This window comes from Delphinapterus leucas, chromosome 10 (genome assembly GCF_059928025.1).
Source record: "Delphinapterus leucas isolate spDelLeu-1000000601 "Yukka" chromosome 10, BTC_Dleu_Yukka2, whole genome shotgun sequence".
NCBI classification, from domain to species: Eukaryota; Metazoa; Chordata; class Mammalia; order Artiodactyla; family Monodontidae; genus Delphinapterus; species Delphinapterus leucas.
The window spans coordinates 65,684,352-65,703,360 of NC_143138.1; the positions used below are offsets into that span (position 1 = coordinate 65,684,352).

General features: G+C 54.2%; 1 protein-coding gene across 2 annotated transcripts in view; it reads right to left on the reverse strand.

The window, feature by feature from the left end:
* CELSR3 (cadherin EGF LAG seven-pass G-type receptor 3) overlaps window positions 1-18,905 on the reverse strand; it is a 36,632-nt gene extending 17,727 nt beyond the window's left edge. For both annotated transcript variants that reach the window (XM_089919235.1, XM_022573225.3), the window contains exons 1-9: window positions 5,468-18,905; window positions 3,261-3,911; window positions 2,607-2,832; window positions 2,265-2,380; window positions 1,836-1,924; window positions 1,571-1,728; window positions 859-1,022; window positions 480-605; window positions 220-389 (exon numbers count right to left, since the gene is read on the reverse strand). In XM_089919235.1, coding sequence (XP_089775361.1) covers window positions 220-389; window positions 480-605; window positions 859-1,022; window positions 1,571-1,728; window positions 1,836-1,924; window positions 2,265-2,380; window positions 2,607-2,832; window positions 3,261-3,911; window positions 5,468-9,209 — 5,442 coding nt within the window. In that variant the 5' untranslated portion in view covers window positions 9,210-18,905. The remainder of the gene's footprint in view (window positions 1-219; window positions 390-479; window positions 606-858; window positions 1,023-1,570; window positions 1,729-1,835; window positions 1,925-2,264; window positions 2,381-2,606; window positions 2,833-3,260; window positions 3,912-5,467) is intronic.
* Window positions 18,906-19,009: the final 104 nt, after the last annotated feature.

Genomic DNA, 19,009 nt, shown 5'->3' on the forward strand with positions numbered 1-19,009 from the left:
CAGGTGGCACAAGAGAGCTATGCTGGTATGCTGCACCTGCAGAGGATATGATAGTGGGGAAGAGGGTCAAGGGCCTGGGTCCAGAGCAGGGTCAAGTATAGTCAGTACACCTGGCAGAGAAATATGCTGTGTGACCAGGCCTGAAACCACAGGAATGGTGCTGGTGCCTTAGAGATTGAGAGCTGAGGGTCTAGGGAGGGGTCAGGAGGACAGACACACCTGACAGAGGAGTGTGCTATGTGGCCCAGCCTGGACTTGCATCAGGACCCCCTGCTTCGCCCGTGTCCGAAATGCCAGCCCCAGGTACCACGGCACAGATACAGCCATGTCATTTCCAAAGTCCCAGCTCAGTGTGCCGTTGCCACGGAAATGGTGGGGATGGGCCATAGCTGGTGGGATAAAAGGAGGAGGGTCACAGGCCTCACCTCAAGAACAGAATTTACCCTGCAGGCTCCTCCTGCCCCAGGCTGCCCACTCACTGAGCCGACAGTCTTTGCCTCCGAAGCCCACAGGGCAGTCACAGCTGAAGCCACCCCAGCGCTCTGAGCAGAAGCCGCTGTTCTTGCAGGGGCCTGAGTCACAAAAGTGCAGCTTGGCCTGGCAGCCTGGGAGAGGAAGGTACATAGAGGAGGTAAGAACACAAGGTGGTGGGGGGCGCAAAACACAGAGGTCTGGGGGGCTGAAAGTGGCCATGATCTTAGCCCCATGTTCTCTCGGGGGGTAGAATTGGTAGGACTCAGGTCCTAAAGGCTAGGCTACAGCGTTCTGCTTGCCAGGAAAGGAGACAAGGAGGAGGTCAGATTTTGAGTTAATCCACATAGCTTTCCACCCTTTCCCTATGATGAGGACATGGCCTACCTGCCATGGTGCCGTTGTTTGCGACAAAGGATGCCATGTCCACTCGACGGCCATCAATATGCAGGTCCCGCATGCAGCCAACAAAGTCCTTGTGGGACACGGGGAAGTTCTCGGGAAGGTTGGGGACACCCCCCAGGAGCAGAGGGCCTGTCAGGTCCAGGGACCTGGGGGTCAGAGGTCCAGGTCATTGGTGGGACTGGGGCCAGGGTAGGTTTGCTCCTGGTGAGGGGCATAGGAAATGGAGGGGGTAGGACTCAGAGGGTATGATGATTGAGCAGGGAGGGTAAGATCAGGCTGAGGAAGGAACTGGAGACTTACTTCAGTTGCAGGAGTGCAAAGGAGAGTTTATGATGGGCAGATGGTCTGGGGAAAGGTGGAAGAGGCTGGGGTTGAGGATGAGGATGAAAAAGGGAGGCATTTGGGTGGCTGGGGGAGGGGATGGGGTCAGGTGGGCTGTGGGGCATTAGAGAGAGTGGAACCTTTGGGGGAGTGGAACCTTTGGGGGAGTGGGTGCCTGGGACTGTGTGGGAGTGGGCAGTCTGGGCAGAACACAGAGAGGGAGGTTAAGGTGAGATGGGGTTTCAGCATCCTAGTGGGGAGAGGGAAATACGGTGGTTTGGGGAAGGATGGGGAGTTTGGTAGGCAGTATTGGAAGGCTTGGAGTGGGCTTTGGCAGGCAGAAGGCTTGAGGATCAGGGGCTGGGGGCCTCACTTCTTGGAGCTTGTTTGTGTGCCAGCAGCCGCGCATGAGTAGTTGCCAATCTCAGCACCAAACTGCAGAGCCACAGCCATGTCGCAGTCATCCACGCTCAGCACAGCCACCTTGTCCTTGGAGGGGCCCTGAGCACCCCCCAGATCATCTGTCCGGGGCTAGAGACCCAGGCACACCACTCAACAGGACCCCCAGGGTGACCCCTGAGGGGCAGAACCTGGCATCCCAGCTCCCCCCATACTCCCATGCCAAGGGTGGTGCCCACCTTGTTGTAGTATCTCAGATGCACTGTGTGCCACTGCCCGTCATTCAGGCCCCCTGGAACTGTGGGGCTGACCACTGTGTTGGACTCACCTGTGGGGTGGATGTGTGTGGAGGCTTGTCTGGAGCTGCTAAGTCCCCCTCCTCCTCCCGCCCAGTCGTGCAGGCACTACTACTCCCAGGGTGACCCTGGATGCATCAGATAACTCTCCCCACTGGTGGCCACACTGGCTGGACCAGAGTGCCTTTGGACAGGTAGGAGAAGCACACACTTCGTGGAGAGATGGGCTTTCCCATAGGGAAAGTGGTCCTCACTGTTGTCTGTTGGGCGTGGAGGTGTGTGTTCGGGTGTGCCCGTGGGGCTTGCACCCCTCATCCATCTCACCCATACATGCACCCACTCGCGCCCATACTAGTCCGCGGGGGCACCCACCGGTGGAATATGTGAGTCTCACTTGCCCAGCCACGAGCTCCAGGGCCAGGAAGTCATGCTTCTCGTTCAGGCGCCCGTTGTAGAAGAGCAGCCCACTGGGCTGCACTGTGGCGAACCTGGGGGGGTGGGGCGCGTCACAAGCCGGACCCCTCCTCACACCCACCATCCCTGTGACAAGAAGGTTTGAGGGAGCTCACCCAGGCTAGGGTGAGAGAGGAAGCGGTGAGAGAGGGAGGGGAGGGGGCGGTGTCCTATGGGACGCCAGGGTGGGGCCGTCAGGAATCTGGGTCTTGAAGGTAATGGGGACCGCGTGCAGGCGCGCAGATGCGGGCGGGCACCTACGAGAGGGACAGCGTGAGGTGGAAGCGCTGCCGCAGGCCGCGGAACATGACGAAAGAACTGGGCGGGAAGGAGCGAGCCGTCACTTCGCAGCGCGGACCCTCGAAGGCGCCGCCCGCCGGGCACTGGCAGCGAAAGCCGCCGTCGGGCCCGTTGGCGCAGGTGCCCCCGTTGCGGCAGACGCCGGGCACGCAGCGTCCGGCCTCCGTGTCTAGCTCGCAGTCTTCGCCTAGGGGTCAAGCCGCAGTCAGAGGCGGTCAAGACCGCGCCCGCCAAAGCGCCAGCGGGCCCCGCCCCTCCGAAGGCCACGCGCTCCAGGCGAGCGCCAAGACCTCTGAAAAGTCCAGCTCCCTCAAGTGGGCAGCCCCTAGTTATACCTGACCCCACCCTCCCTCCCCGCCTGGCTGCGACCACGCCCCTCCCATGGTCCCGCCCTGTCCACTACCGCGGACCTCAGGGCCCCGCCTCTGCCTAGGGCCACGCCTCCTTCGCTACCTCGGCCCCACCAAAGCCTATTTCTTCGCGGCCTTAGGCTCCCTCTGGGCCAGGTTCTACCGCTTCTGGACTAACGGCGCCCAAATCGACCCCGGTTGGCTCAAGAGTGATGCCCAATCCTCACTTGCACTGCAGGTTCACCCAGCCCCGCGCCCTGCTCACCTGTGAAGCGCGGGCGGCAGACGCAGGTGTAGCCGCCCTCGCGCCGCGCGCAGGCGCCGCCATTGCGGCAAGGGTTGGAGTAGCAGAGATCGAGCTCCGTCTCGCAGAAGTCTCCCGTGAAGCCTGGGGGGCAGCGGCAGCGCAGGCCTGCGATGGGCTGGATGGGTCTGAAGAGCGTGGAGGCGGAGGCCAGGAAGGGCGCAGAGGAGTCAAAGCGCAGCACGGACACACATTTCATGTAGTTCTCACAGGGCTCGCGCAGGCATACGTTGTCGTCGAAGGGCAACACGTCCAGGAGAGAGCGGGCGGCAAGTGCGGCTCGGCGCACGTACAGCTGCTCCTGCAGCTCCTCGGAGCTGAACCAGGGACCTGCAGATCCAGCCCCGGCCCCGCGTGGCGCCAGCGCTGAGAAGCTCACGTTGAGCACGGTGCCCCCCACGTCTGTGTCGTTCTGGATGTTGAAGATGAAGACGTCCTCGGCGGGTGTGGCAAGTACTGCGGCCACGCCTTCCAGGAAGTGGCCTAGCAGTGGCGAAAGGAAGCGTTCCTGCCACATGTTCTCAAGGCGCACGGTCAGGCTGTTGGCCAGCAACTCCTCCGTGATGATGATCACGCGCAGCACACACTGTGCCGTCACACTATGTAGCCCATCTGCAGGCGGAAGTGGGGGAAGTGGTCAGTCTGGGGTCAGCGGCTGCTCCTCCCTGGGACATAAGAGGGCTGGGGCCAGTGACTGCTCAGTCCCCCAGCACCTCTGTGTTAGCAGGCTGACCATGCCAGGACACAAGGAGGTCTGAAGCTTGTGATCACCAACTCTCTCAGCATCAAGGTGTCAACAAGTTGCTGCTTCCTCTTGCCTCCCTCCAACACACGGAAGGGCCTGAGCCAGGGATCAACCAACCCCGCCTCTGCCCCAACAGTGCCCATGGGTCAGCAAGTCATTCCTCCAAAAGCACACAAGAAGGTCCCTAAGTGATCAGTAACCCACCCTTCCCCAAGTTATCATGGTCAGCAGGCCAATCAGGACAGAAAGAGGAACCAAGGCCACTGACCACCGACTTTCCTTCCCCTCATCCCCCAGCATCGCAGAACCAGCAAAACATGCCCTCCAAAAATATCCCTCTAGGTCAGGGATCACCCATCCCCTATCTCTGGTCAGTCAACTGCTTTCCCAAGGCACTAGAAGGGTCCCTAACCCTGTGACCACTCAACCTCATCCCCCAGAACCCTGGGTCAGCAAGCTCCCTCTCTCCAGGAGGGCCTTGGACTCTGGCCTCCTCCTCAGCATCCTTGAATCAGCAAGCTGCCCATCACCCCAGACCTGGGTCCTGCGATTTCAGTGCCCACCCCCAGAAATGAGCATGAGGTGCTTATATGCCTTGTCTCCAGACCCTAGTACACACTGGGTGGCCAACAGCGATGGTTGTCCAGTGAATTGAGGGATGAATGTGCCTTCGTTGGCAGTGCCAGGAGTCCATGCTCCAGAATTGGGGAATAAGCACTGGTAAAGTCTCTCCCAACCCCTTCAGCCTCCAGTATTCAGGACTGCAAGAGCTTCTCCTGCCTGCGCTCTCCTATGAGGAAACAGCTTGTGAAGGCCTGGGGACATGGCTGCAGAAAAGAGGCAGGTGGACCTCTGGACATTTCCCCAAAGGGCAGGGCCTTAGTCAGCCCCTTCAATAGCAGCCAGGTCTGCTCTCTGCCTGAGGCTGCCAGAGTAAACTGCTGTTCCCAATCACTAAACTACTGGCCTCCCTCTCCTCCACAGATGGGCTGAGGGTCATACCAGACCCAAAGTAACCCTTCATCTGAACAAGGATGTGGTGTGAGCTGACTGGTCTATGCTGGCTTTTCCTGGGACCTCCAGAGCATTACCCCAGGACCTCTAGCCTTTCAGAGGGAGGGGAGCTATCCCTAGATTAACAAGCAGACAGTTCTTTACAGTCAGCAGACAGTTCTTTACAGTCTTTATGGGGTCTGCTAATGCCCTAGAATCTTTGGGGCTCTGTGGAGACTGCCCAAGACCCTAAACAGAGACTATATGACCCTAACCTGTGAGGCAGATCCTGTGGGGTGCAGGAACCCAGAGCTTAAGGGATTCTTGGAAGGCTTGAAAAATCCCTCGTTGGTTTGAAGTGCCTTGTGGGGCCCCTGAGGACCTGACAGGCTGAGGTCACTGGCTCACTTGATTAACCCCCGCCCCTCACCTGTGACAGTCACCAACATGGAGGCCACCAGTGGGCGGTTGTTGTCTAGCTTGCGGCTGAGTCGAAGCTCCCCGCTGGTCTGGTTGACCACCAGCAGCTGCAGCTCATTGCCCCGCTCAAAGGAATAGAAGAGGTGGTCAGAGACATCAGGATCGTAAGCAGGGATGCGCCCAATGATGCCTGAGGGGAAAGTGTCTGAGCGGTTGGATACATAGTTGTTGAAGAGGATCTGGAAGTTGTTGAGCACAGGGCTGTTGTCATTCTGGTCAACCAGGCGGACGTGCACAGTGGCCCGACTGACCAGAGGGGCTGATGTGGCCTGCACAACAATCACATATTCTTGGCGAGCTTCATAGTCCAGGTCAATGAGTGCTGTCAACTCTCCAGAGAAGATATCCATTTGGAACAGCTCAGGGATGTTCCCCTCCACAATCTGGTACATTATATGAGCATTGGGGCCTTCATCAGGGTCCACTGCAGTGATCTGGGCTACCACCGAGCCCACAATGCTGTTCTCCTTCACTCGCACCTCAAACTCCTCAGCTGGGAAGACTGGTGCATTGTCATTAACATCCTGCACCGTCACCTGGATGCTGACTGGAGTCCGAAGAGGGGGCACACCTCGGTCCACTGCATAAGCAGTCAGTTCATACACTGGTACCGCCTCCCGATCTAGCCGCCTCACTGTGCGGACAATGCCAGAGGTGGGCTCAATGGTAAAATCTCCATCCCCATCTTCCCCATTCTGGAAAGTGTACTGGACCCGGCCATTGGCATGAGCATCCCGGTCAGTGGCTGAGATCTGCAGGATACTGGTGAAAGGTGGGGCATCCTCAGAAACCAGCCCTCTGTAGTGGGAGGCCACAAACTGTGGAGGGTTATCATTCACATCATTGACCATCACCTCCACATAAGTAGTGTCTGCCTTCTGTGGGATGCCATTGTCCCGAGCTGTAATAGCCAGTGTGTAGGTCATCTGGTCCTCATAGTCCAGTGAGGCCTGCAGAGTAATGGCCCCTGAGTCTGCATCAATGCGGAACTGGGGCAGGTTATCCTCCAGGAGATAAGTGATACGAGCATTCTCACCCACGTCATCGTCAGAGGCACTGATGACCACCACGGTGCTACCCACTGGCCGATCCTCATTCACACTCACTGAGTAGTGGGCACTTTGAAAGACAGGCCGGTGAGTGTTGGCATCTGTAATGTTGATGTGCACATAGCAGTGATCATGAAGGGCACGGTCAGATGCAGTTAGCACCAACTTGAAGTAGCGTTCCAGCTTGTAGTCCAGTGGCAGAGCCAGTGTCACCAGACCTACACCGCCCTGGGAGCTGATGGCAAAGCGATTCCGAGTGTTGCCTCCTGTGATCTGGTAGCTGATGGCACTGTTGGCATCACGATCTACAGCAGTCACACTCACCACACTGGTGCCCACGGTCGCATCCTCATTCAGTCGTAGGTGGTACTCCTTCATAGTGAACTCAGGGCGATTGTCATTAACATCCAGCACAGTCACTGTGACGCTGGCTGAAGCTGAGAGTGGGGGTGAGCCATGGTCTCGGGCCTCCACACCAAAGAAGTAATGCTCCACAGACTCACGGTCCAGGGGACCACTCACAGAGACCCAGCCAGTGGCACTGTTTATCACAAAGGGTGTATCAGATGCCACACCAGTTAGGGAATACTCCAATCTGGCATTCTCTCCATGGTCTGCATCCACTGCCTGAATGTGGATGACTGAGTGGCCCAGGGGCGCGTTTTCCAGGACAGAGACCTGGAAGGGCGTGCTGACAAAGATAGGAGTATGGTCATTGACGTCGACCACCTGGATGCTGGCCAGGCCTGTGTTGTTGGACAGTGGTGGGCGGCCTGCATCCTGAGCCCGGATGCGCAAGGCATACTCTCGCTCTGCCTCAAAGTCCAGAGGTGCCACCACCTGGATCTCGCCCGTGAGGCTGTCGATGGCAAAGTGGCCGCGGCTGTTGCCACTGATGATGTTGTAGTGCACCAGTCCGTTGGCGTCCTTGTCCCTGTCGGTAGCCGAGACGCGTAGCACCACCGTATGGGGGCGCACATCCTCGCGCACCTGCGCCACGTAGCGTTTCTCGCTAAACTGGGGCGCATTGTCGTTCTCGTCCAGCACGGTTATGTGCACACGTACAGTGGCAGAGCGCGGCCCGGGATCTTGTCCCTGGTCGCTGGCCTCCACCACCAGCTCGTAACTTTCCATGTGCTCGCGGTCCACGCGACCGCTGGTGCTGATGAGCCCTGAGCGCGGATCAATTTCGAAAGCGGCAGAGGCGGCGGCGCGCTCAGCTGGCGGCCCCACAAAGCGGTAACGCAGGTTGGCGTTGGGGGGCGCGTCACCGTCTGTGGCACGCAACTGCAGGATGGGGTAGCCCTCCTCCACGTTCTCGCGAAGCGTCTCCCGGTATTGCGCCTGCTCAAATACCGGCGCGTGGTCGTTGCGGTCGGCCACTGTCACGGCCACCATGGTGGTGGCCGAGAGGCGCGGCGAGCCATGATCCTGAGCCGTCACGCGCAGGTAGTGGCGATCCATGCTCTCGCGGTCCAGGGCAGCCTCTGTGCGAATAAGGCCGCTCTGCGGGTCGATGCTGAACAGTTCCAGAGAGCGGCTGTTCATGAGCGCAGCCAGCGAGTAGACTAGGCGTCCGGCCTCGCCGATGTCCGGATCCTGCGCCACTACACGTAGCACCGCGGTCCCCGCCGCCTCATTCTCGGGCACCAGTGCCTGGTAGTTGTACTGCGGAAACTGTGGGTGGCGGTTCGCGGCGCGACGGGGGCGGGCCCGGCTCGCTGGGGGTATTCTCCAGGCTCCATGCTCGGTCGGGCCCCCAGCGGGGCGCGGCCTCGGGCGCTGAGGGAGGAAGCGGCGGCGGAAGAGGACGCGGGAGCGCATGCGCTCGGGCGTTGGCTCGGGAGCTGTCCGGGACTCTCGCAGTGCTGAAACAGATGCGGAAGCTGTCCTCTCCTCGCGAGGTGCTGAATCCAGCCCGGGGCCGGATCCCACGGCCCCGGGAGGGCGGTCCGGCCGGGGCCCTGTCCTCCTCGCTTGGGATGTCGCGGTTCTCTCGCTCTGACCCCTGCGCCCTGGCGCCCACAACTCCCCGCAGCAGCGCGTGGTTCCCACTTTTTTGGGGGCGCCTGTCCCAGTATTCCTCTGGGAGAACACCGGCTGGGAACCACGGGGCCGAATCCGAAGGTCCGAAGGGAAGGGAGAGCTGTTCTCTGGGCCCGGTACCCCTGGGGAAAGGCGTTCGGGCGACAGACTATCTCTTTGCAACGGCCCTGTCCGCCCGCAAGAGGAGACCTCTGGACGCCAGCATAACAGAGACCCTGGTCCTTGTCCTGTCTCCTGCCCGCGGCTGCCAAATGTCTTGACTCCATATTCCGCTCCCAACCCCGGCTGCTCAGGGGGCCCTCGACCGCTTTGGTCGCTTTGCCTTCCCCCTCGGAGCCCCACGAAGACAGGTTCCCTGACTCCCAGGTCAGGCTTTCCATCCTCTCGGACCCTGGGCGACTCGGGACAAAGAGCTAAGGCTCCGCCGCCGATCCGCGCCCCTGGCCCCGTTGCAGCAGCTACCCCCGGGTCCCAACCTTGGCCCCCGCCGACCCCCAGCTCCTCCCGGCTAGGAGGGAACAAAGAGAGGAAGAGAAGGAGCAGGAGTAGCGGGGTGGTCGGCCCCCTGAGACCCCACCACGGCTGCCGCCTCGCCATCACCCCCTACTTCCCCACACGGCCTCCACTGTCCTCCGCCTGGGTCCAGGCCTTGGGCCCGTCTCGCTGCTCGGGCCCCCACCCGGGGCCCTGCCGCCGCCCTGGTCCCCCGCCTCTAGGCCTGTCGCTCCGCGCCGCCGCCACCCTCTGGGCACCATCTACTCCGCGGCCAGAGTCCCTTTGGGGAGCGGCCCCGGCTTTTGCCGCCCCCACCACAGCATCCCCGACGCTGCTGCCGCCTCCCGCCGCTCCAACATGGCTCCCAGCCGCTGCGATGGTTCGTTCCACCTCCGCCCCGAAGCCCCAAATCCGATGGTACAGGCTGTCGCGCATGGCAGCTCTGGATATCGAAGTTACTGCCGCCATCTTTATTGAGGGCGGAGCGTAAGTGCTAACCGCGGTCCTGAACCGGGCTTGGTGCTTCACTGCCCCTGGTTCCACCCTCCTCGTGGCCACCGCCCTCACCAGCATCCCTCCCACTAGGGCGCTGTCTCAGCTCCGTCTTCCAGATTTCTGCTTGCGGATCTCCCTTCCTGAGCACTAGTTTCGAACCCTCTCCCGGATTTTGGTCTGAAAATTTGGTGCCCACGATGTGCAGAGAAAGCGTTCTCATGACTCTTGGGCGGGGACACCATGTGGAATCCTGGGGTCGGAGGGGACGATGGCTGGACGGGGCCTGGGGTGCCAGCAGGCCAAACAACAGCCTTAACTGTTCGATCAAAACTTCGCTTTGTTTGTTTTTTGTTTTTGCTTTTTCGGCTGCGCTGGCTGCGGGATCTTAGTTCCCCGACCAGGGATCGAACTCGTGCCCCCTGCAGTGGAAGCGCGGAATACTAACCACTGGACCACCAGGGAGGTCCCAATCAGCGAGTTTTAACTCATGAAACACGTCGCGACCATCTGTTTGTTTGGAGGGCCCCAACGGAGCAAACTTCCCTGCCTTGCTGGCCGCCAGCAGTCTTCCGGGTTGGGGGCTCTTCCACTGGAAGCTACACTCCCGCCTCCAGACCGTGGGTCTCTGGAGTGCTCTGGAATGCCACGTGGAACCCGGCATTGCTGCACGGCGGCGGCCCGGCTTCCTAGGGTCCCCGCCCCTCGCCCGCTAAGACTGCGTCCCTTAACCCCTTGTAGGGACTAACGGAATCTCAGTTTTGCCCGCGCTATGCTGCTCGGCGCAAGTCGACCCAGGCTAGCCAATGGGCAGACGCCGCGGAACAGACGTCACAGAGGACGGGCGGGGGCGGGGGAGAGGTGAACGAGAAGCGTTCCAATCAGAAAGCCACTGTTTCTATTGGCACAACGGGTGGCTCCGCCCCCATGGCAGACTCATTGTCTGGGGGAGGAGGCTCCTCCGGTTCCAGAATAGCCCGGAGAGACAATCCAGGCGGTGCTCTACGGGCCAGCCTGCAAAGGCAGCAGCGACAGTGGGCTGCAGCGTCACGAGCAGAGGACGCAGGCGTCCCTGGACCGAGGAGGGGTTTAGGGCTGGGACACGGAACGTTCCAAGGGGTGCGGTTTCTGCTTGGAACCAGCGGAGATCCCCCGGCTAAGGCCCCTGGCCCGCCCCAAACGGTACCTATGACATCACCACCAACCAATCAAATGGCGCATTCCTAGCCGCCCCCCCCCGACTTCTTCGCTTCCAGGAGGCGGGGTTCCCGTGGGTTCCTCCTTCAAGCGCCTCAAGTGACTATGGAGAGCGGGTGGGTGGGCTCCAGTGGTGCCCTCTAGTTTCTCCGAATCTGAGGACCACCTAAGGTCAGATCCGGATGTACGGTCTGGGTTCCTATGGGCGTGAGAATGAAGCATCTGCAGAGGCGCCGAAGGCGGAACTCGGTTGGATGGGGGCTCATTCGGCGTAGGGCCTGGAGGAGGGAAGCCAAAGACATGGTTCTGATCGCACACCCACCCTCCGGGTCCACAGTCTAGCGAATGGAGGGCAGAAAACTTTAACGAAGGAGGGAGACAGGTGGAACGCTAGGGAGAGGGATGCTGGGGTCCCAGAAGAGGCATCTGAGCCAATGTAGCGATCTGGGAAAGCTATCTGCAGAAGATGCCCGTGCAGAGCTCTGAATAACCAAGAGATGGAGGAGCCACCCTAGGTCATGGAGGCTGTGTGGACAAATGTGCTGACGCTTAAAGGGACCATGGCCAAAGGAAGTTACGCCCTGCTCTCTCCACTAGGATTAGCACTGCCCTCAACTGATGCTCCTTGTGGAGAGCAAGACCTAGAGCTCTCCTTGACACCTCTGTTGACTGCAGATGACTCTCCGTGTCACTCCCTGCTGTTCTGCCTCCACCGTAGTCCTCTTTGTGGCTGCTGTTCCATGGAAGCCTCTCCCTCTCCATCTGCACTCACCTCTGTGCCCCAGCCCAAGTGGCAGCTTCTAATGCTCCCTGTAAAGACAAACCAAGGTAGTTCCTTTTTCCAAGTCCTCTTTCCACTGCCCTCTAGGACATCTCAACCCTTCTCCTTGTGCCTTTTCCTCCCTACCTTGTGTTTGTCCCCTCCTTCCTCCAATTCAGGGGTACCTTGCTGGGAGAGCAGACCAGAAAACCTGGCCAACCCATCCAGCTCAATTATCCAACAGTTCTTTCATCTCACTAAGAGCTCCAATCTGTCACTTCTCACCTCCTCTCAGCTCCTTACCTTAACCATTAGCCAGTCTTATAACAACTCTCCTGCCCTGCTCTTCTTAGACAAACTCACTGGGCTAAAATCTAACTCCTTAAAATAGATTACTTGGGGCGGGGGGGTCTTGCTCTTGCGCACCTGGCTTTTGCCTAGGTTATTGGCGTAAGCGCAAGATCGGTGGGCTCCTAAGGTTTCTGCTTGAAAACTGGATGATCTAGCCTGAGACTATTCCTTATCAGAGCCTAGGGCCGCTGGGCCCCTTCACTCAGTACTTGCTGGAGCATCATCACACCCTCGTGCACAGTTGGTATTGGCTTGCCTGGCTGATTCACGTGGGAGAGTCCTTGTATGCCATTGTATTGTTCAAGTCTAAAGGCATCACGCATAGTTGGATTCAACTACTCTGGTTCCTGCAAACATTCCTTTTTGGGATGGCATCTATTACTTGATTGCTTACAGACCAAGATGCCAAAAACAAACTTAAAAAAAGATATCCAAAAAAACTGAATCACTATTTTGTACACCTGAAACTAATATAATATTGTAAACCAACTATACTTCGATTTTAAAAAGAGAAAATACAGCTAAGTTCCTAGGAGAAAAAGATTTTCAAAAGCTTCCTCTACACTTTGACATTCAGCCTCACCTTTTTTGGGGGGTGCTGTGTTTACTTGATCTTTCTAGAAAGTTACGACCCTCTAGTTATTCATTATTTCTTCATCTGCTCTGGTTAAACTTGAGTAGATAGTAGGAAAAGATTTTAGCTTTCCAGTTCTGCAGACTAACCTATTCGACAGAGGGCTTCCAGCTACCTTCTTGCGGTCCTTGGCTGTGTTGGCGTTGTATCACCTGGTTTAAGCCACGTACTAAGTTTGCTTGTTGGGATATCATTGCTCCCGCCTTCTGATTATAACACCTTACCCTTACCACCACCATCTTATTAGCTCTCCTTTCCCCAAATTTTTTTCCACCCACCTGGACCAAAATTGAGTGACACTTCCGTAACACATCAATTCCACCCACATTTGTTAGACACCTGTGAGGCGGGATCTTCTCCCAGGCTTCCATTTCACATTATGGAGAAAGATAAGGAAGACAAGCAAGTGCCTGGAATGGGGCGGGCCAAGCGGTGACACACAGGCACAGAGGACATCCTGGGAACCAAGAAGGAATGACTGGGGAATGCTTTCTCTGCTGCTGCCAGCCAGAAGTGATGCTTCCCTCCACTCGGACCCTCCAACATAGTGCTCTGTATGTGCGGGGTCAGATGGCCACCTTCAAGTCAGGACCACATCTTAAGACAGCTTCATTTTGTTCCTCTAGCACCTGTCCCATCGCTTCACACACAGCTGTTCTATCAGTGTCTACCGAACAAAGGAGGGAAACTCTGATTTCACTTTGACTTGTTCAGCGTCATTCCAATTTCTATCTGAAAATTGCAGAACCCATTCAGTGTAACCTTGTGTCAGAGAAAAGCACAGGACTGCCCTTGACTGGTACCACCATCTTTCTGTGGGTCCCCTGGTGGGAAACCTGTATCTTTTTCACACTTTCCTATTCTTGGTCACTTTTTCCAGACACTGTAGATGTCTCCCTCCAGTTCTGACTCACTCAGCCATTCCTGTTCTAGAGAGTCTAGACCATGGGTTCTCCAGCTAGTTACTACCTCTCTCATTCACCTGGTTATAACTTAACTACTGACTGGTTGGGGCAGGAGGGTTACTGTCACTTCAAGGAGCCTTTAGGGCTCCTTTCCTGGAGGATCCCCTGCTTGTTCACTAGGGACTAGACCTTATTTTCCTTCCACGTAGGGTCATGTTATTTGTTTTAAGCAAACACTTATGAGAAACAGCCCCCTCGCCCCAAAAATGAGGCCTCAAGTAAAAGCACAACCATGAAAGATGATGGACTATGAATTAGTTTTGGTGGAGATCAACTTCTACACATAAATCTCAGTCTTTCCCTCTGTTTCTCTTGTGATTAAGGGGTTATTAATGGTGCCAAGGATAATATGGCTGATTACTGAATGAAATGTATTAACTTGAATAAAATGTTGTGAATTGTGAAAAAAAAATAGACTACTTGTGAATTCCTCACCTCTGGAGCAGCAGAGCATTGCTAGAGGAAAATATTTCACATTCTTGACAACAAGCCTTAATATTATATTGGAGGGCTTCGCCAGCACAGTAAGGCAAGAAAAACAGTAAAAAGGTACAAGGATTGGAAAGGAAAAAAGAAAACTTATTCACAGGCAACAGGAATGTGTATGTAAAAAATCCAAAAGAACTTATAGATAAGTTGTTAGAGTTTAGCATTCATTGGATGCAAGGTCAATATATAAAAATCAGTTGTAATTTCTATATATCAACAAGTGAGAAAAATTTTTTTCATGATGTGATTTACAGTAGCATCATGTAAGGTAAAATGCTAGAATAAATATAATGAAATATGTGCAATGACTCTTCACACACACATACACACACACAATAAAACATTATTGACACTAAACACTGCGATAATCATTTCATGATGTATGTAAGTCAAATCATTAGGCTGTATACCTTAAACCTATATAGTGCTATATGTCAATTATATCTCAAGAAACACTGGAAGAAAAAAACATTATTGAGAGAAATAAAGACATAAATGGAGTGGAAAACTATGTTCAAAGACTGAAAGATTAAATACAGGCATACCTCGGAGATACTGTGGGTTCAGTTTCAGACCACCGCAATAAAGTAAATATCACAATAAAGTGAGTTACACAAATTTTCTGGTTTCCCCGGGCATATAAAAGTTATGTTTAGACTAGAGTCTATTAAGTGTACAATAACAGCATTATGCCTAAAAAAATGCACATACCTTAATTAAATATACCTTATTGCTGGGACTTCCCTGGTGGCGCAGTGGTTAAGACTCTGTGCTCCCAATGCAAGGGGGCTGGGGTCGATCCCTGGCCAGGGAACTAGATCCCACATGCGTGCGGCAACTAAGAGTTCACATGCCACAACTAAGGAGGTTGCCTGCCGCAATTAAGGAGCCCATGAGCCACAACTAAGGAGCCCACCTGCTGCAACTAAGACCCAGTGCAACCAAATAAATAAATAAATATTTTTTAAAAAAGAGAAAATCAAAACCTAAAAAGGTGGGGGGACCACAAAATTTTTAAAAAAATACCTTATTGCTAAAAAATGCTAACCATCGCCTGAGCCTTCAGTGAGTTGTAATCTTTTTGAAAAGTAACACCAGGGAATTCCCTGGTGGTCCAGTGGTTAGGACTCAGTACTTCCACTGCAGGGGGTACGGGTTCGATCCCTGGTGGGGGAACTAAGATCCCGCATGCTGCATGGCGTGGCCAAAAATAAAAGAAAAACAACATTAAAGATCACTGATCACAGATCATCATAACAAATATAATAATGATAAAGTCTGAAGTATTATGAGAATTACCAAAATGTGACACAGAGACATGAAGTGAGCAAATGCTGTTGGAAAATTGGCAACAATTAGACTTGCTTGACACAGGGTTTGCCACAAACCTTCAACACCTTTCAATTTGTAACAGATGCAGTTTATCTGTGAAGTGCAACAAAATGAGGTATGCCTGTATTGCACACATGCTAATTCTTCCCAAAGAATGGATTCAATGCAACTCCGATAGAAATCCCAGCAGATACTGTGTAGTGTGTGTGTGTGTGTGTGTGTGTGTGTAAACTGACAAACTGGATTCTAAAACGTACGAGGGCCAGGAATACCCAAGACAGTCCGAAGAAAACCCAAGTAGGAGAACAGCTTCGTCTATAGGAGATCAAGAAAGCTACAGCTACAGAAACCAAGACTGTATGGTGCTGGTGCAGGAATAGACAGATGAATGGAACAAAATCCAGAGAGGGGTCTAAAGATGTGTGGAGACTTGAATTTTGACAAGAGTGGCTCTTAAGAGCCAACACAAAGGATGGGCTTTCCAATAAATGGTGCTGGGTCGATTGGACATCCATGCAGAAAAAAATTACATGAGGCCCCTACTTCATACTACCTTCATAATCAATTCCAGGTTTGACATGTGAATATGAAAGGAAAGACAATGCAGCTTTTAGAAGAGAACACAGAAGTTCTTCATGACTTTAAGCAAATATATATATATATATATATATATTTTTTTTTTGGTGGGGGGTGTTCACAGGCCTCTCACTGTTGTGGCCTCTCCCATTGCGGAGCACAGGCTCTGGACGTGTAGGCTCAGCGGCCATGACTCACGGGCCCAGCCGCTCCGCAGCATGTGGGGTCTTCCCAGACCGGGGCACGAACCCGTGTCCCCTGCGTCGGCAGGTGGACTCTCAACCACTGCGCCACCAGGGAAGTCCGCAAATATATATTTTTTAAATAGGATACAAAATGTACTAACCATAAAGGAAAACACTGAAAAATTGGATTACATTACAATTAAGAACTTCCTTTCATCAAAAGATGTTAAGAATGGGAGAAGATATTGTAAGATATACAACCCAAGGACTCATATCCTGAATACATACTACAAACCAACAAAAGATAGACAACCCAGTTGATGAATGTGCAAGAGATGTGAACAGGTGCTTCACAAGAGAAGATCCAAATAGCCAGTAAACTAATGAAAAGGTGCTCAACCTCTTTAGTCGTCAGGGAAACGCAAGTGTAAAAGTAAATACTACTATACTGCACCAGAATGACTAAAATGAAAATGACTGACAATACCAGGTTTTGGGAAAGATGTAGAGCAGTTGGAACTCAGGCACCAGTGGAGGAGAGCACACTGGTACAACTACTTTGGGAAACTATTTGGCAGTTTCTGCCTGTGACCCTGCAATTCCACTCTTGAGGATATACCTCCTGGTGCAAGGCATATGAGCAACAAGAAGACATGTACAACAGTGCTCCTGACAGCACGATTCGTAATAGACAAAAATTGGAAACTGAAATTTATCCACAGTCGTTAACACTGTGGATAAATAAATGAGGGTGTAACCCACACGACACTGGGAATGAGCAAACTGCAACCACATACTATGACACAGACAAACCTCAAAAACTTGGTGAGTGAAGAAGCCAGTGTCTATATGATTCTATTTATATAAAGTTCAAAAACAGGCAAAACTTATCAGTAATTACCTCTAGGGAAGAGGTCTGGGGAGAAGGAAGGAGTTGGTGATTGAGAGGGGTGCACAGTGGGCTTTGGGAACTAGTGACACTGGGTGGTGACTACATTAGCATCTTCTGTCATAATTCATTAGCTGTACTCTTTGCATACTGTAGCTTTCATAGTATGTTATTCTTCCATTAAATAAGAAAGAAAAAGAAAAGGTTATCCTCACATACTTGGAGCCTCAGTCTGTATCTTTTGGGGACTGAGCAGGCAGGTGGTCTTCACCCAATCCCTTACCCTGGAGTTGCCTTATGCACGTGTAGCATGTTGTACTCAGACATGTCCCACAGACATGGTACCACACCTGTAGGGACCCACTTCTAGCCCAGAGGTTGGCCCAAACGCCCAGCCCTCACTGCCCCTCAAAATTTGAGTTTTCCTCAGCCCCACCCTGTCACTCCCTTCTTTGAGTGCCTTAGTTTTCCCTCTCTTTACCCTTTCCCCTGCCTAACCACATCCACGTCTACCATCCTTCCAAGCAGTCAGAGGTATTCTCTCAGACAGTTCCTTCCCTGAGGAATTCTCTGGCTAGTCATTGTCCTTGGTAGCTTTAATTCTGTGCGGTGAGACACCATCAAGGTGTTTATTGACGGTCCTGGAGTCCTGGCCCTTCTGAGTGTCTCCTTACAAACACATGCAAGGGTCCCTTGGACGATCACACAGAAGTGGGCAGGGGCTCTGATCTTCCAGCCACGGGGCTGCACTTCGTTTCTCACAGGGGCCAGCACTAGGACAGATGGCATAGCACTGCCCTGCTTTTCCCACGAGGTCAGTGTGTGCGGCCTAACAGCAAACAGAGCAAGGCACAGAGGCTATTAAATGTTCCTGCCTCAGCTTCCTGAGGACCTGTGCTTATCACTGAGTTACTCGCTCTCAGGAGGAGAACCATGGTTCTCCGCCTTCAGCACTCCAATGAGAAAGGAGCTGTACCTGGAAGTCAGTGTTGTTGATTCCGTCTGTGGAAGGCAGGCAGAGGCCTCCAGGATGAAGTGACCAGGTTGTACCACACAGAGCTTTCTTGCAGACAACTGTGTCAGCTCCTCCTCAGGTCCAGGTGAGCCTGTGCACTTAAACTTCTGGAAGAGTCAACAGGTCAGGAAGGACATCTCCCTGCTGGCCTCCTGTGCTTTGCTCCCATGGACCTGTTTCCCTGGGACCCCACCCCTGGACTGGCCTTGCTGGGCTTCTTGCCGTATTCCGTTCTGCTGAGAGAGTAAGAGCCCTCTGCCTTCAGCACCCCATTAAGAAAGGAAAAGTCGTGGCGAGAAGTCACAGCATCAGTGATTCTGGATGTGTGGAATCTGATGAGAATCATCTTGGGTAACAAACTGAAGGGAACTGATGGAAACCACTGCTGCCTGGTGTCTGCCTACAGGTTCTGACTGTCTTCCCCAACTTATGGTGACAGCCTTAGTTAACTGGGGAGCCCACGAGGAAAAAGTTTTTTGCCCAACGTTGGCCTCTGATTCCCCTCAAACAGTGCACAACTAACCCCACACTTGTTGAGATATTCTTTTTGTCCTACTGTAATTACCAAATCTCCGCTAAGGCTGCAAAATGAGGGAACCTCGCTGGATCCAGAGGAAGACAAATAAGGAAGGGAAACAGTTGGGCAGCCCTAAGAGTTCAGGGAGGCCAGGGCTTGGATAGGAGCCGCTTCATTTGAGAACAGGTGTAAAGGATATAGGGTTTCAACAGGGGAGACAGACACGGCATTCAAGGCAAAGAAAGATGTAAGTGAAGCCTGGAGGGGCAGTCACCTGCAAATGGACCATGGGGCTCTCAGTGGCAGTGGCTGTGGCCCAGGAGAAGTGGGAACCCAGGGAAGAGAGGCTGGAACAGGGCTCAAGGGACCTCGATGGAGAGGCCTGTTAGAGACCATCACCTCCTCAGGCTGGAGAGGACAGGGCAAGCTAGTGACGAGGTCCTGAGGCCCCAGTGCCCCTGACCATCCTCTCCCACCACCACTCAGGATCATACAGGGAA